General features: G+C 47.6%; 1 protein-coding gene across 2 annotated transcripts in view; it reads left to right on the top strand.

Moving 5' to 3' along the window:
• Window positions 1–17,310, top strand: part of Shank2 (SH3 and multiple ankyrin repeat domains 2) — a 432,981-nt gene that overhangs the window by 129,648 nt on the left and 286,023 nt on the right. For both annotated transcript variants that reach the window (XM_028771108.1, XM_028771107.1), the window contains one exon: window positions 14,916–14,982. In XM_028771108.1, coding sequence (XP_028626941.1) covers window positions 14,916–14,982 — 67 coding nt within the window. The remainder of the gene's footprint in view (window positions 1–14,915; window positions 14,983–17,310) is intronic.

Raw genomic sequence — 17,310 nt, 5'->3', positions numbered from 1 at the left:
CCCCCTGCACACACACAAAAGATGCCTATTTAAGGGGCCTCTGTGTGAAATTGCAGGTTTTAGAACCAATGTCTAACCCCTGAATCATCTTTTAGCCACCAAATGTCAAAGCAAGAAACTGTGAATACTTAACTGACATTTTTAGTGGTTTTAATGTCTTTGCAGGGGCATTTTTAAAAGCCAGTGATACCAGTTGTCCCTACAAATGGGTGAAGGAACACAGGCAGCTGCTCTTGGGATGGTTTTAGCAAAGAAAACACCTTTTGATTAAAAAAAAATTTTTTTAGGTGTCAAAGTGAAATTTTCAGTTATTTAGTTGTGTGGCATTTACATCACATATATTCATTCCATGTGTTTAGGGTAGGTGGGCCCTGGGGATACAAGTGTCTTCAGAGTAGACCAACTCACAGTGACAAGGGAAATGAGGAAAGGGGTGGGCCAGTTCCTTTACCTAAGGAGTTTCTACTATGGTACTGGGGCTCATTAAAAGTGTGATTACTTTTTCCCCAAAGGACCCCATCTCTCTGGGATTTATTTATAAACACCAGGGGTTTGCAGGGATGCTGATGAGGCGGGAGGAGGCAGGGATGGGTTTTGTTTAATTTTTTTTTCCTCTTTGCTGGGGTGTGCAGAAGATATACTACTAACAGAACCAGGAGGCTTAGAGTGGTGAGCCTGCCAAATTTGCTGAGGCAGGAGGATGACAAGAGTTTGAGGCCTGCCTAGGTGACTTGCAAGACTCTGTCTGAAAGACCAAAAACAAAAAAAAGGGAAACAGAGTCAGCTGGGCTATGTAGTCTCTGGTTCCGGGCCTGCAGCTGCCAAACAGCAACAGTTTCCAGGGGCAGCCTTGGCTTTTGTGACCCAAAACAACTTTAGTTTGTAGTTTAGTTGCTGTTCCCCAGTGTGGCTTGTGAGTGATGGTGATGTTTATGAAACTGTTTGGTGTTTTTTTTTCAGTTTCTTGTAGAAGAAGCTGAGCCGATAACATCTCCTTAAAACTCCAGTTTGTATGTCCCCAGCTGGACCTGATTTTAGGCTATGTGACTTAAGTCTTTCCTCCATCACTAAATGATGCAAACTAGTTCGCGCACGTGTAATGTGAATTGAAAATAGTGAGAATGGCCCCTTGTAGGTGAATTTAGTCACCTATAGCCAACCTCTGTCCAAAACTATGACATGGATATTTTTTAGAAAGAGGCCTCAAGTTTTAAATAGTGAGCCACACTGTGTGGGGGTGGAACCTGCACTGAACTATTCCATCCCACCCCGGACACAGCCATTCTCCTTGTCCAGAGTTATCCCTGTGGCATATGATACCTGTCTATTAGTCACGCAGGAGCATCTTGGTTCATGGCAGAGCTTGAGTTCACATGACTCTTGCTTCATTTAATCATAGCTCGCAAAGCACAACAGTAGGGAGGGATGCTGGCGATTTGGAAATGCCAGAGAGAAGCAAGAATGTTCTTTTGAGCAAAGAAGTACATTTCTCAGTGTGTATGTGGTTTTGCACTGTCTGTGTTTTTAGGCACCCATTAGGCCTTGGTGCACAGTCCCTGACAATGGAAAGGAGGGCTGCAGCTTCTCTCCCTTTGTGCCTTGAGCGTCATGACATCAGGGTGGGAAGAACTGGTGAGCCGACAATGGTGGTGTTTCTGTACCTGTGTTTCTGTAACAAAATGCCTGACAGAAGTAAATCAAGGAGGGAGTCTTATTTTGGCTCCTGGTGCACAGTCTATCACAAGAAGACGTGGCTGTGGAGGATGTGAAGACACCTAGTGGGATGGCAGCTGGTCACATCCCACCCAGGAAGCAGAGAGAGACGACGCACACTGGTGCTCAGCTCCCTTTTCCCTTTTCCCTAGCTCATGGGATGGTGCTGCCCAGGATCTTCCCTCCTCAGTCGAACCTGCCTGGAAACACCCTCACAGACCTGCACAGAGCTGTGTCTCCTAAGTCATTCCAAATCCAATCAGGCTGATAGAGAGCGTAAGCCGGAACATTCTCAGCCGTGATACTCTATCACGTGGCTCAGCAAAGCTAACACATTGTGTATATATGTGTGTGGACACGTGTGACACACACACACACACACACACACACACACTGATCTTAGCTGTCACTTCTTTCTTTTGTCTCTGAAAAATGGGGCTGCTTTCTACCTCTTAGGCTGATCTCACCAGGTGCCTCTTCTTGCTTCCTCAAGCAGAAGACTGAGCCTTGCCCCAAACACTGGAATTTTCCTGCAGTTAGAACCCAATGAGGCCATGCAATGATGGCACCTCACTTATCCCCCTGAATGTTCAAATGGATGAGGTCTGTCTTTAGGTAATGGAAATCCTACTTTCTCACCTGTCAATAAGCCTTCTCATGCTGTGGGACCGAGTCAGATGTATGGAGTACATAGGAGTGGCCACTACTGTGATCAGCACCTTCTTCGTGGTCACAGAGTCAGCCTGGGGACAGCTCTGTCCCTGACTCAGCCTTTCTGAGTCTTATTCTTCCTGCTCCATAAGTGGGAGCTGCCACATTTACCTCACTCAAAGCCAAGTGGGAACTTCCTAGTGTCCGGTGGATCCAGAGTGTTCGCTAGCTGAACTTCCATCAAGAAAACACTGGGGAGTTTCTGGGTTTCTGTGGAAACTCTGGTAAATAGAAGGTACCCTTCAAAGCCGTTGTGGTGTCAGAGGAGAAATTCACATTTTATTGTTAAATATGTAGCCACATTTGGGTGATGTAAGATACAATTATAATTAGAATAAAAACCACAAAGATGCTTCCACATTTCTCTGATGCCCTCCCTCTGCTACCTTCTCTCTCTCCCCCCCTCTCTCTGTCTCTGTCTCTCTCTGGCTCTGTGTATTCATGAGTACACATTCACACACGTGTGTTAGCGTGCTGAGCTGCATGTTAGAGCACAATGGCTGAGTGTGTTGTAGCTCATCCTCATTATTAGCCTGACTGGATGTGGAATCACCTAGGAGACAGCTCTGTGTAGGTGGAGCATAAACAGGCATGTGTATGATGTACCTGTGGAGACCAGAGGAGGGAGTCAGATACCCCCTCATACTAGAGTTACAGATGGTTGTGAACCACCATGTGGGTGCTGGGAATTAATCCCAGGTTTTCTGTGAGAGCATCCAGGGCTCTCCTGCTCTCAACCACTGAGCCATCTCTCCAGCCCTCCCACCCCCTTTGAACACAGAATCTGTCACTGAACCTGGAGCTCATTTGGAGCTCACCATTTCCGTTATATTGACTAACCACTGAGCTTCAGGGATCTGCCTGTCTCTGTCTCCTCAACTCTAGGATTATAAACACAGGCCACCATTTTTTAATGGTTCTAAGGAACATGGCTCACATTTTCACCACAAGTGTGCCAACAACCAAGACAGAGTTGAATGTTCCTCTGCTGTCTCTTACAGCATTTTACTTTGCCACAGATTTTTTTTTTTATAACAGGAATCTGTATGCCATTGAATGGAATCCCCTATGCACAACGGACCAGGCAGGTGGCCACCCTCCAAGGAGATGGCAGATGTTCTACTTGGCCCAGCTTTCCGTGTCTCTGCTGGGAACTGGACCCTGGAATAAAGGTAGACCAGTCAGGCCACTGTGCATCGTGTAGCTTTGTTTGCTGGTCAATGTAGAAGATTGCTTTTCTCCTCAAATGGGACCTCCTAGCCCCAACTGCTGGGCCAACAACCTGGCTCCCTTGTAATTAGGAGCCTGGCATGGTGCCCAGCATCCCTGGGAAAGACACCATCAGTATCAGTGCGTACTATAAAGCTGTCTTAACCAGATAGTGCTATGCCATCTGAGAAGTGTGCTCTTGGACTCCAGCTCCAGACTCCACTCCAGAGTACATGCAACTGTGAGCCTCTTTCTTTCTTCTTCCTCTCTCTCTCTCTCTTTCTTTCTCTCTCTCTCTCTCTCTCTCTCTCTCTCTCTCTCTCTCTCTCTTTCTTTCTCTTTTTCTTTAAAAAAAAAGATTTATTTTTAATGTTAATTATGTGTACCAGTGTGTGTGCCTCCCATGGAGGCCAGAAGGGGGCGCTGACGTTTTGGTAACTGTGAGCTGTTGATGTGGATGCAGGGAACCTAACTTGACTCTTCTGTAGGAGGAGTATGAAGACCTAACCACTGAGCCATCTCTCCAGCCCCTTAGGCCTCTTCTTGCCCCAGGTGGCCCACTCACCTGTCGTTCCCAATGGCACATTCCTGCTGCATGTGACACACAGACACAGTTTGAACACAATAGGAAACAAAATACAGCACATTCCATCAGTGAGTGACATCCCCCTCCCCTGTTCGTCCCTAAAATCATGGTCCTATGTTTTAACCAAGGGATTGTGTTAGACACAATATTACTTGAGATCCAAAGCCAGACTCAGGAGGAGTGGGAGGTTTGAGTTTTGCCACATGGAAGTCTATCCTGGGGTCACCATGTAGGAAAGTCAGTTTGGCCTACTGGAGGATGGAGAATATAAGGAAGAAGTTAGGTAAGTGTAGGCCATTTTGAGATCTATGTTGACACTGACCTGCACCTGACAGCCCTACCACCCTGCAACAGTCACACTCAGAACCTGTCATAACTTAGTGTGACAGCATATTGTTAAGGAGCATAGTTGTCCCTTAATGTCCATGGAGGATCTACCCCAGACCCATGGATGCTTGTATTTGGGTTCTGGAAAGGACTGGAATGGGTAGAGCAGATATATATTAGATTGGCTTACTGATACTGTCTGAGTATTCCAGCAGAGTCTGTCTTATGCTGTGCAGGCTGGGAGCCTTGTAGCTGCACAATCCACAAGGCTGGACACCTCAGCATCCCAATCTGGTGCTGAAGGCTCAGAAGATTCCTGGAGAGCTGCCTCCAGTCCATCCTGGAAAGCCAAAGAAGCTGGGTTCTGATAGCTCAAAGGATGGCAGCAGCAGAACAGGACAGACACACTCACTAGCCAACATCAAGGCAGGCAGGTAGCAGGCCTTTCCCCAGGACCTCTTACGATCTGGGCTGTCATGGGAAGCCACTGCCCACTTAGGGGGACGCTCTCCTGTCTATAGTCAGTCCTTCCAGGAAATTCCCTCACAGACCCACCCAGGGTGTAGCTCTTAATTCTTTCCAGACCCAATAAATTGACAAACAGGTCAACCACCCCAACGCTTACATCCTTATAGAGAAGGAAGTGGTGTTGAACAGGACCTGTATGGTTACAGTGCTTCAGATCATCTCTAGCTGACCTCTGATATTTATCAGTATGTAAATGATATGTAAATTGAGTGTTTAGGGAAGGTGCCCACAATTGCTCCTCTGCAGATGCATTTTTTTCTGAATTTTATGTATATTTAGTGTGTGTGTGTGCGCGCGCGCGCGCGCGCGCGCGTGCACGTGTTTGGATGTGTGGCTAGGGACTGGCTCTTAGTTCCCTAAGGTGGCTCACCAAAGCCACCACAGCCTAGGATGGGCACTGTCTCCTCGGCCTTGTCACAGTTGTCAGTCCCAGGACATTGTTGTCTACAGACCCCACAGGCCTTATCCTGGAGATGGGCAAAGACTCCAGTGAAGTTTGTCTGAGATGGTCAGCAATCTCTGAGTTTACAGGGCCAGGCACCACTCAATCTCCCCACTCACTGAAGAAGTTCGTGTTTAAAGGTCCACATCCAGCTCCCGTATCCGCTGTGTCCCCAGGCTGCTGTGTCAATCAGAACAAGAGAGGAGATGTGGCTGCCTTGAGCTTCCATCTTTCTATCCATAGAGGCTTTTTCTCCACGATGGGAGGGACGGTGGGGAGGGCAAAGCCGCCTACCTTCTAGCTGAGGCACATCCTGTAAGCGGGAGCTAGATGGAGTGTAGCGGCTTTCCTCTGTGCTCTGGCTAGGGGTCTAAGAGGAAGCTGTTCAGAGGGCAGTGAGAAGGGGAGCCATTGGCCTAGCTTGGGCAAGCTCCGTTCCATAATGCAGTGAATGCCCCTTGGTACACAGTAGGGAGGCAGGGACTCCAGGGTGCCAACTGCCCTCCAGCAGGAGGCAAGGCCAAAGGTGGCAGTCTCTCTTACATCTTTGTTGCTGCAAAAATACTCAGAGAAAACGCTTTGCTGCCCCTCCCCCTCAGCCATAACCAGGTTTGCTTGTTGGAGTTTCTTGGAGCTTCTCCTAGGTAGCCTATGGGGCAGGAGGGATATTACCCAAGAGACTTACAGGCTTATGAACCATGAACTTTGAACTCTTGCAGCTATTTGAGGCTGAAGTCCAAGGTCAAAGTGTGGCTTTGATAAACACACTCCTTAAGGGTAGCTCAGCATGCACACTAGTGTGGCACAAAGCAAGTTCACAGTGACCCAATCTGGGAAAGAGGCGGGTGCCCTGGGGTGGGCTGAGGTGGCAACTAACACATCTGTAGGGTCCTGAGAGAATAACTCTTCCAGCTGCTGTGCTGCCTAGCCCCTGGCCATACCACACCTAGCTCCTATGCAAGGCCCCCCATGCAGGTCCTGTGCAATCCTCAGGCACTCTCTGTGGTGCCCTGATTCCTTCTACGGCCCCATTCTTGAGTCTTTGGTTTCAGGGTTGGTGGGGTGCACTCAAGAAAAACAGGACCTTATATCTCCCCACAAACTCTTCTGATGGTGTGGGCACAGGGCCCAGAAGGTGAAGGGACTCCTTGAAACCATAATGATGAGAAAATTGAAGTAAGCATCAGCCAAGGGGGAGAGCTGGGACTTCTGGGTGCTGCTTCTGGGGTAGCATTCCATCTCCTCAGGTAACGTGTTGAAGTGCTGCTCAGGTGTGTAAGGAGGTCTGGGGCTTGGCAGGGTGCAGGGCTCTGGGAGGACCTGCCTGCGGCATTTCTCTGAGCTCTGTAGAACAGGCTGGGAAGCCCATGGGCTGTCTATGACAGCAATGTCATTCTTCCCAGGCATGGTCTGAGCCTCGTGGGTGAGGTTGAGTCTCTTCCCACGAGCTTGACTCGTAGGGTGTGATTGGCAGGCTATGGATTTAGAAGCCATGCTTCAAAGAGCGTGAGATGAAATTAATGTTAAGTGTAAGTGTTTGAGGCGCCACAGAGAAGACACTTGTCAGTTTCTGAGGTATGGAAACAGATGACATGTCTCTCCCTCCCCGTAGCTAGAGGATCTGGTGACATGAGAGCTGTGGCTTCTCAGGTGATTCATTTCCTGGATGTTCTGCTGGCCAGTCAGCTCTGTGGACAGGAGCCAGATAAGCACTTTTTCCTGCCTCAACAGGAGATCCAGCTGGAGAAGGGTGTGTCACTGAGTGTCCTGAGTCCTGAGTATTCCCTGGGATCTGTGAGGATAGAACTCCCTGGGCTCTGGGGTTAGATCAGATCTACCCTGGCTCTCCATAAAGAAGTCCCACTGAGGATCTCTTGAAAAGCACCTGGAGTCTCCCCAAAGGGTCCCCACCCACTGTGAACATCACATGCCTAGGCCTCATGCCAGGAAAAGACAGGACAAGGAGGGCTGGTGACTGGGAGTGAGCACCAGCCTGGTGCTCTTCATCCTGCCTTGTTAAACATGTGGCTGGTGAAATGGCTTAACACATCCTCTAACCTATCAGGGCCAGGGGAGGATCTGGCCCTGATCGGCTTGAGCCAATACCTTGGCTTTGACATTGTCTTAGATTCTCTGTTGCTGTGATAAAACCATGACAAGAAGCAACTCAGGGAGGAGGGAGTTTATTTGGCTCACAGGTTAGCATACAGTCATCTAGGAAATCAGGGCTGGAGCTCAAGGCAGGAACCTGGAGGCAGGAACTCAAACAGAGGCCATGGAGGATGCTGCTTATAGTGTTCTTCATGGCTGGCTCGGCCTGCTTTCTTTTCTTTTTTCTTTTCTTTCTTTTTTGCTTTTTAAAAAATATTTATTTATTTTATGTATATGAGTACACTGTTGCTATCTTCTAACACACCAGAAGAGGGCATTGGATCCTATTACAGATGGTTATGAGCCACCATGTGGTTGCTGGGAATTGAACTCAGGACCTCTGGAAGAGCAGTCAGTGTTCTTAACCGCTGAGCCATCTCTCCAGCCCCTGCTTTCTTATATAACACAGGTCCACCAGCACAGGGGTGACCCCACCCACCATGGGCTGGGCCCTCCCACATCAATCATTAGTCAAGAAAATGCATTACAGCTTGCCCTTAGACCTATGTGATGGAGGCATTTTCTTGGTTGAGGTTCCTCTTCTCAGATGATTCTAGCTAGTGCCAAGTTGACATCCAGCTCTGTGATGGACAGGTCACCTGAACCAGCTCCGTGATGGACAGGTCCCATGTTCCCATTGTCTTACCTTCCTCTTTTGCCCAGCAGCTCAAAGCAGTGCATGGAACAAGTTCCTATAACATTTGCGCTGTTACTGAGTTATTCTTACCAACAAACATGGCCGAAATCAAAGAAGACAGCATCCTCCTGCCGTCTCTCACATCTAGCCCTACAGCCTCAGTGGGCTATAGAGCTCTGGCTCTTGCTTCCTTCCCTCTGAAGACATCTTTGGGAGCATGGACAGGCAGTGGTGGAGGGGGTTGGGTGGCCACTGCTGCCTGGAGGTTCCCCAGAGAGAAACAAGCAAGCAATTCATAAATATTTACATCAACTTCATTTGCATAGCAGACATAATTACTTCACTCAGAACCATGCGGAGGCTTCAGCCTTGGTAGCCTAGATGGCAGCAGGTACATCTCTTCTATCCCTGTCAACCCGAGTCCTTTAGGAAGTGGCATTCCAGCCATGGACTGACTGTTCCTTACTGCAGGGTGAATGGGCCTCTTGTTCTGCCCACTGGGACAGGCTATGAAGCTGCTACACCTTCCATTCTGGCTTTGTTCTGCCTCATGGTTCGGTCCTATCCTTTCCCTGTCACTATAAGCAGTGGGAATGACAGTTGCTCCTTCAATGCCATGTCCAGAAACTTCCTCATCTTTAATAATCAGTTTCATCCACTGCCAGGTCTACCTTTTACAGAATGCTGGAACCTATTTCCAGCAAGTTCTGTGCCACTTTAGATCAGCGATGGGTTTCCCAGTTCCCCTAGCATGCCCTCGCCTCTCCAGCTGAGAGCGTGCCACTGTCAGCATCTTTATCAGTGTGATTTAATTGTACAAAGTAACGGGTGTGCTGTGGTGTTCTCACACAAATACATCTTGTAGCTTTGGTCCTCTCCACCCCACTCCACAACCTTGTTCCCTGAGCTACTTTCCTCTCCTCTTTCCAAACACTCCTACTCTCTTAGTTAGGCTTTCATTGCTGTGAAGAGATACTTTGGCCAAGGCAACTCTTATAAGGACAACAGTTAATTGGGGCTGGCTTACAGATTCAGAGATTCAGTCCATTGTCATCAAGGTGGGAGCATGGCAGTGTGCAGGCATGGCACGGCACTGGAGTTGCTGAGAGTTCTATGTCTTCATCTGAAGGCTGCCAGGAGAAGACTGGATCTCACGTGGTTAGGAGGAGGGTCTCATTGCCTACTCCCACAGTAGGCAATGACACACTTCCTCCAATAAGGCCACACCTACTCCAACAAGGCCATGCCTCCTAATAGTGCCACTCCCCGGGCCAAGCATATTCAAACCACCATATTTCACTCCCTTGGCCCCATAGGCTTGTTCAAACACATGAATTTATGGGAGCCATACGTAGCCATATCATATTTAAAAAAATACATTTAGTCCAACTTCCAAAGTCCCCATAGTCAATAGCAGTCTCAACAATCTTAAAGGCCCAAAGTTCAAAGTCTCTTCTGAGATTCATCCAATCACTTAACTGTAATCCCCAAAGCAAGACAGGAAACCAGCTGGGCAAACTGCAAACTCTGCATCTCCATGTCTTATGTCCAATTTCTTTCAGTTTTGTCGGATGCAGCAAACTTCTTTCTCCTGAGCTGGTTCCACTCCCTGTTAGCAGTTTTCCTCAACAGGTATCCCACGGCTCTGGCATCTTTAACATCTTGGACTCTCCAAGATGTTAAACTTCAGCTTCACAGCTTCTTGTTCTAGTGTCTGGGATCCACACGTGATCTTCTGGGCTCCTTCCTCCAGAGGGCTTGGGTCACATCTCCATCTCTGCCCTCTGTAGCATTTTAGTCTCTGTTTGACTCCACTCCACTGCTGCTGCTGTTCTTGGTGATCATCCCATGGTACTGGCATCTCCAGTACACTGGGGTCTTCTGCTTAAACTAGGCTTCACCAATAGCCTTTCTTAGGCTCTTTTTATGGTGGCAAACAGCTTCTTTGCATGACACCTTCAGTCCTGGGCTGTTAACTGCAACTGCGGCTGCATCTTCACCAATGGCTCTCACAATGTCAAGCCTCAGCTGATTTCCAAAACTTCATACCTTCAAAACCAGTACCACCTGAGTGATTCTTACACATAATCAAGTCCAGCTGCAGCATGAGGTACAGCCTTGGCTATCTCTGGAACACAGCTTCTGTGTGCTCTCAGAGAACGCTTCCCAGAAGATTTCACCTCAGTGATGCTGCTTTCTTCTTAATCACCACTAATTATTTTAGCTCCAGCCAACCAGCATCAGTTGTCCCGGTAGTCCCTCCTATTCTTGACTCTAAAGCCTGAGCCACATGGTCAAAAGCTGCCGAGTTCTGCTGCTTGCTGGGGCTGAAACAAAGCCCCACCCCCTGCTTTATTCTATTATCAGTTTTCTGTTTTCCAGCTCCCTTACTACCTAAACGTGACTGTCCTGAACTTGCCCTGTAAACTTGCTGTAGATTGACCTTGAACTCAGAGATCTGCATGGCTCTGTCTCCTGAATGTTGAGATTAAAGGTATCTACCACCATGCTTGGGCCTACGCTTAGCTGGGTAGGATCTTGCCCCCGAAGTCACCACTCCCTTAATCTGTTTCTGTCCTTGAACATAGGATTCAGCTCAGTTTCACCTTCTGGTGACCGTTATTACTTGAACAATACATTTTATATTGTCCTTTCTCAGCTTGCTACTTCTCACTGAAACACTCTTCTTTAGTAACCGCACAACAGAATCTACACCAGGCTGTTCTGAGACTTCCTTTGTCAAAGCAATTAATCTAAATCTATTCACCTTAGCCTCAGGCAGACACTTTGAACAATGGCACAAAGCATCCATCTTCTTCACTAAAATATCACAAAAATAGTCTGTAAGCCACATACTAACATTCTTTCCACGGTAACCTCTGTGGTCAGCAGGTACCACCAGGTGTACTCAGCACCACTGTCTTCCAGATTCCTACTAGGATGGCCCAGTAAGCCCCACTTACAGAATTCCATGGCTTTCCAAATTCAAAAATCCCCAAATCTACATTCTTCCAAACAAAAGCATTGTCAGGCCTATCACAGCAATACCCAGTTCCTGGTACCAAATTCTGTCTTAGTTATGGTTTCATTGCTGTGAACAGACACCATGACTAAAAAACTCTTATAAAGGACAACATTTAACTGGGGCTGGCTCACAGGGTCAGTGGTTCAGTCCATTATCATCAAGGTGGTAGCATGGCAGCGTCCAGACAGGCATGGCACTGGAGGAACTGAGAATTCTACATCTTCATCTGAAGGCTGCTAGGAGAAGATTGGCTTTCACATGGTTAAGAGAGGATCTTGTTGCCCACCCCCACAGTGACACACTTTCTCCAACAAGGCTGTATCTACTCCAACAAGGCCCCACTTCCTAATAATGCCACTCCCTGGACCAAGCATGTTCAAACCACCACACCTACTTTCATGCCAAGTGTATGTCTATACATAGAAATAGACATGGGAAGTTTATATCTAAACATACAATACATGGGTTTAAAGTATATTTACTATATTATACACATATTGAATATGTGCTCATTTCATATATTGTTTAGGTAGTACAGATGAGAGGAAATGAATCCCTTTAAAATTTGTATTTCCTGCACACTCCAAAGCCTTTGCAGTGTGTAATGTTTCCAAAGCCATCTACACTTCATCCATAGTCCTAACATCTGTGTTCGTTGGGGTTCTTAAAGGGGAGAACAAATAACATACACACAAACATGCATGTGCACACACACACACACACACAAACACACACGGGAAATGTCAATGAAATGTATGGTCTTTTCTAAGTCAGGGTCTCACTGCATAGTCCTGGCTGGCCTTGAACTCAGAGATCCACCTGTCTCTGCCTTCTTAGTAAAAGAAGGGACCACACCTGGCTCTTGCTCTCTGTTCTATCAAAAGGCCAGGCAAAACAAAACTTAACTTTAAATGATGTAAAGAAGCAACTTGGAAGAAACTCAGATTCCTCTAGGGTCAAATGTTCTTGAATCAAAATATTGCCCAAGGTTTCTTTCACTCTGCTGAAAATCACACTCTACTCTACAGCCTTACTGCTATAAAACAGCCAGTCCTGTAGGAACGAGAGGCGGAGCTCTGACCACCCAGAGCAAGGCAGAAGATGTATTTGCATTAGGAATAAAATCCCAGAGAGAACTTGCTTAAGAATAGCTACACTCCCCTCGGAAGAAGTAAAACTTTCTGCCTTACCAAAATACTTAATATTTTGAGGTCATTTTCTTGAGACCTGTCATAGTTAGGGTTACTGTTGCCATGATGAAGCACGACCAAACACCTTGGGGAGGAAAGGGCTTACACTTCATTGAAGGAAATCAGGACAGGAACTCAAACAGGGCAAGAACCTAGAGGCAGGAGCTGCTGCAGATGCCATGATGGGTACAGCTTACTGGCTTGCTCAGCTTGTTTTCTTATAGAGACCAAGGAAACTGGAAACAGAGGTCAGTGCTGCAGCCTTGAGGATTGCTTCCTCCTGGGGAGACCTACTCCATGGGTCCCTTTACATTGCTACGTGATGTCAGTTCAGTGTAGGTGTGTATGACTCTGAGCCTGCATCTTATGGTCTGTTATGGGTATACTTACAGAGTCCATTCCAGGGGCTTTAGAGCAGTGTAGGCATTGGCTTAGGGCATCTATTTGAGGCTCCAGGACCATTCTCTGGATACTTGGTGTCACTTGCTGAGTGTTCCTAACTATCAGGTGGCAGGCAGCAGGGCTGAAGAGCTATGCTGAGATGCTTTCTAGCTGGAGCTCACTCTTTCTCTCTTTTTTTCCCTTCCTTACTTCACTCCCCCTTTCTGTCCTAAGGTATACTGTAGCCCAAGCTGGCCTCAAATTCACAAAGTAGCCTTGACCTTGAACTTGAGATCTTCTTACCTTTACCTACTGAGTGCTAGAATTATAGCCTATTCCACCACATCTGCTTTAGAGCACATGGTGCTTTGGAAGGTGAGGCTCAACCTGCTAGGCCGCCCTCAGGCTGTGTGCATGGGTGCAACAGTAGAACAGCTTGTGCTCACGGAGCATTAAGAGCATTTGGAGGACAGAATACCCAACAAAGGCAATATAAGGAGAGAAGCCTCCATTTTGGCTCACAGTCTGAGGACACAGTCCACCATAGTAGGATGGCATGGTATCAGGGGCGTGAGGCAGCTGGTCACATTGCATCTGCAGTCAGGAAACACATGCGTGCTGGTGCTCAGTTTACTTCCTCTCTCTTTATTCAGCCTGGGATTCCAGTCCATGGGATGATGCCCTCCATATTCAGTGTGGGTCTTCCCTCCTCAATAAACCCAATCTAGAAACTCCCTTAGACCTGTCCAGAGGCTCATCTCCATGGTGGTTCTAAGTTTCCCCTGTCAAGTTGGCAATCATAATTAACCCTCACAGAACTCCTGGGAGTGGATGGAACTCCTGGGAGCAGCCTAGCCTTCTGATATATAGGACACAGTCCGCAGTGAGGAGTTCACAGACCCTTTCAACCCTTGCTGCCACTGCAGATCGTCCCCATGCCTCTGGACAGACAGCTAGTTGCCCCCACACAAAGGTTGCGGTGGAACACAAATGTCAGAATGTAGCTGCTGAGTATTGATGGCCAGGCATCCCTTGGCTCAGATCTTTGTGGTGGTTTGCTTTCATTGTCAATTTGATGCAATATAGAATTACCTGGAAGAGAGGAATTATCTAGATCATGTTGGCCTGTGGGCATTATCATGTTCTTTAATAGATGTGGGAAAACGTAGCCTATGGTGGGCAGCACTATTCCCTAGTCAGGGAGTCTTGACAGTGTAAGACTCAAGAAGTTGACTCAGCAGAAGCAAGTAAGCATCCATGCATTTATTCCCTCTCAGCTCCTGACTGGATTGATTTAAGTTCCTGCCTCGGTTTCCCTCAGTAATGGACTGCTTGGAAAATATAAGCAATATGTATATTTTTTTCTATCAAATAAGACAAAACTACATTTAAAAAAATTGTAAAGAAGTCTTCCATGGCTGGCTTGCATTTTTTGAAATCAAAATACATGCTCAAGTTTTATTTCTTCCTAGAAACTGCATGGCTATTAGCCAGCCAGGCAAGTAAGAATGTGAGGCTGTGCTGGGCAGTGGTGGCACACGCCTTCAATCCCAGCACTTGGGAGGCAGAGGCAGGCGGATTTCTGAGTTTGAGGCCAGCCTGATCTACAAAGTGAGTTCCAGCCCGGGCTACACAGAGAAACCTTGTCTTGAAAAAACTAAAAAAAGAAAAAGAAAAAAGAAAGAAAGAAAGAGAAAAAAAGAAAAAAGAAAGCGAGGCTGAGCTTGGCCACTTGGGTAAGGCACAAGAACCCTTTACATTAGGAGTAAAAATCACATTGCTTGCTTCAGTGGGTGCAGCTTTTTTCTTGCTGAGATATTTTGGATTGTGTGGTCATTTTTTGAGACCCATTTCTTACAACTGTAACCTGGAATTGTAAGGCAAATAAACTCTTCCTTTTCTAAGTATCTGTCACAGCAACAGTCATGAAATGAGAACAGCTTTTCACGATGTAAGCACATAGAGACCCATGGTTGTGCAGCTGACGTTGAATTCCGTGATTTTTCACTCTACAGGTGGCTATAATAGCGGGGAACTTTGAACTTGCGGAGTACATCAAGAACCACAAGGAAACAGACATTGGTGAGTAGGCTTGATGGGAAGCCACAGCCATCGTCATCTGAGATCCTCCTGGGACTGCTTGCAGGGCTCTCAGCAAGTTAGCAGAGCACCTGCATCAGCCTTGGGAGTCCTTCCCTGACAGTGGAGGGGGGGTGTTGTGAAGACCTCGGAGTATGAATAATATACTTCCCATGAAGAGTACCACTCTCCTCTCTCCTGACAGTGCCTGCTACAGGCACATGTGAAGTGTGCTGGGCCTCAGGAATGGGGATGTTTGAATTCCACTGGGGGTTGGTCTAGAGTTCCCACCTGATTCAACTCTCTTGATTTTCCCCAATATTGACTTGAAATGTATGCCTGTAGCTGTGCATTTCTGCAGATGGCGAAGGTCTAGCAACACTGGCAGGTGACGCTGATCCTGGGGAGATGGTGCATGGCGGGGGCTGGGGTATATCTATACCTTCCTCTCAAGTTTGCTATGAGCCCAAACTGTTCTCAAAGAGTGCCTTAAAAAAATCTACAGAAAAAAGTTAGAGAAACTGTCTGGGTACAAAGGAGGAAATGCACTGGGGAGTGGCTTAGATGTGCTTATTGGAAGGTACAGACTCATGTGTAGATGGGTGGCAACTGAGAGGGGTGAAGAATGTGAGGTCCTCTCTTCTGCCCTCCCATCACCTCTACTTGGTGTCCCCCTCCCCTTTCTAGTTCCCCTTGTGCCAACCAGGAGGGCTATCTCAGGGGCTCCTCCCTGCTCCCACCGTCCTACCATGGGCTGGGCCCAGTCTCGCACAGTGGATGAGCCAGCTGGCCTGCGCCCTCCAGCGCTGGGCTTCCACAGGACCTGCAGCGGGGAGCAGCCCCACTGGAACAACAGTGGTGAGCCCTCGAAGGTGGAGTTGTCCCATGGAGGGGCTCTGGGATGGGGTTTCTTGAGGCCTTGAGAAGAAGCAGATGCCATCTGCCTCTCACTGCCTATGCCCTCACCCTGCTTTTGGGTGTCAAGAGTGAGCGAAACCATTGTCTCGCTTTTATGTCTATACCATGTTGAATGTATGTCTTGCATCGAATGTGGCTGGGACCTGCCTTGCTCTGGGAAGTCGGATAGCGATGTAGAGCCAGACGATGGGCTTGTGTCACCCCGTACCCTTCTCTGAGCATCAGCATTGTTAAAAGAGGGATGTGTGTAGAGCTCGAACCAAGCGGAGTCCCGGGTTCCCAAGCTGTTCCCTATGCTCGCCTGCCTCAGCCTCACACCAGCTGGGAGAAAATTTGCACGTGCACCACCTGATGTTGATATCTTGTCCTGCTCACATGTGTTCATCTTCACCTTGACCAAGTCAGTTCTTACCTGAAGAAACAGTTGCACCATCCACAGGTCCTTTATTAATTTTCAACTTCTCCTTATATTTTACCACTTCAGAGGGAAATGGCTTCCCTTTGAGAGATGGCAAGCCTGGGAACTCCTTCCTAGAGTGTCCTATGAGGTCAAAGTCAGTGCTGTTCTAGCCAGCAGTACACCTCAGAGATAGGGGTGCAACTGATACTGCCCTGTAAGGAGGCTAAGAGGGAAAGATACATTTTGAGGGAGACAGTCACTGCGCAGGGCTCTTGAAAGGGCAGGCTTGACTAGAGTCCTAACAAGACCCTGATAGCAGTCTGTATCCTAAGACTCCAGTCTGGTGTAGAGAGCTGCAGACACAATCTGTCTCCTTCAGCACATAGGAGAATGTCCACAAGGAACAGATATGTGAGGGGTTAGAGATGTCTGGGTTAGAGATCACCATGACTAGTGTGATCTTCTCTGACTACGTCCTGGGAAGACCCTGGCATATTAGTGGGTCCAGAAATCCTCCCAGGCTCTTTAGAAAGGGTTGGAGGAGGAACTCAGAGACTGAAGGCTGCTGTGGCTCTTCCCTCACCCCAGACTCTAGGGGTGATATCCAAAAGGACTGTAGAGGTTATGTCCTTTTAGAAGTCATGTGACTGGAAGATCAGTGGTTGTTTACTGCAGAAAAAGACATGTGACTTTTCAGAAGCTCAACCTTTGGTGCACACTGTCACTTTTGCTGTTACAATGCTGCCTCCTCTTGAGTCCTGGTCATTATTTATGCTAGATGTGTTTTTGATGTCTTCCCCCACCCCCAGCTCCATTAAGTTTTCTGCGAGCCTGGCAATTGATCTTTGGAGATAGCTTGGGAGCCACTCCTTCTTCTCTGTAATGAACTATGTTCTCCGCTCACCTGCATGAGAGAGCTCTTGGTCTTCTCAGCCAGCGTTGCACAGTGTGTATTCATTCAGTACAGGGTGTACTTGGGTTTTCTGAGAGCTTGTGTGGAATGCAGACACCCT

This window comes from Grammomys surdaster, unplaced genomic scaffold (assembly GCF_004785775.1).
Source record: "Grammomys surdaster isolate TR1022 unplaced genomic scaffold, NIH_TR_1.0 205, whole genome shotgun sequence".
Lineage (NCBI taxonomy): Eukaryota > Metazoa > Chordata > Mammalia > Rodentia > Muridae > Grammomys > Grammomys surdaster.
This window is presented reverse-complemented; position numbering and strand designations above follow the sequence as displayed.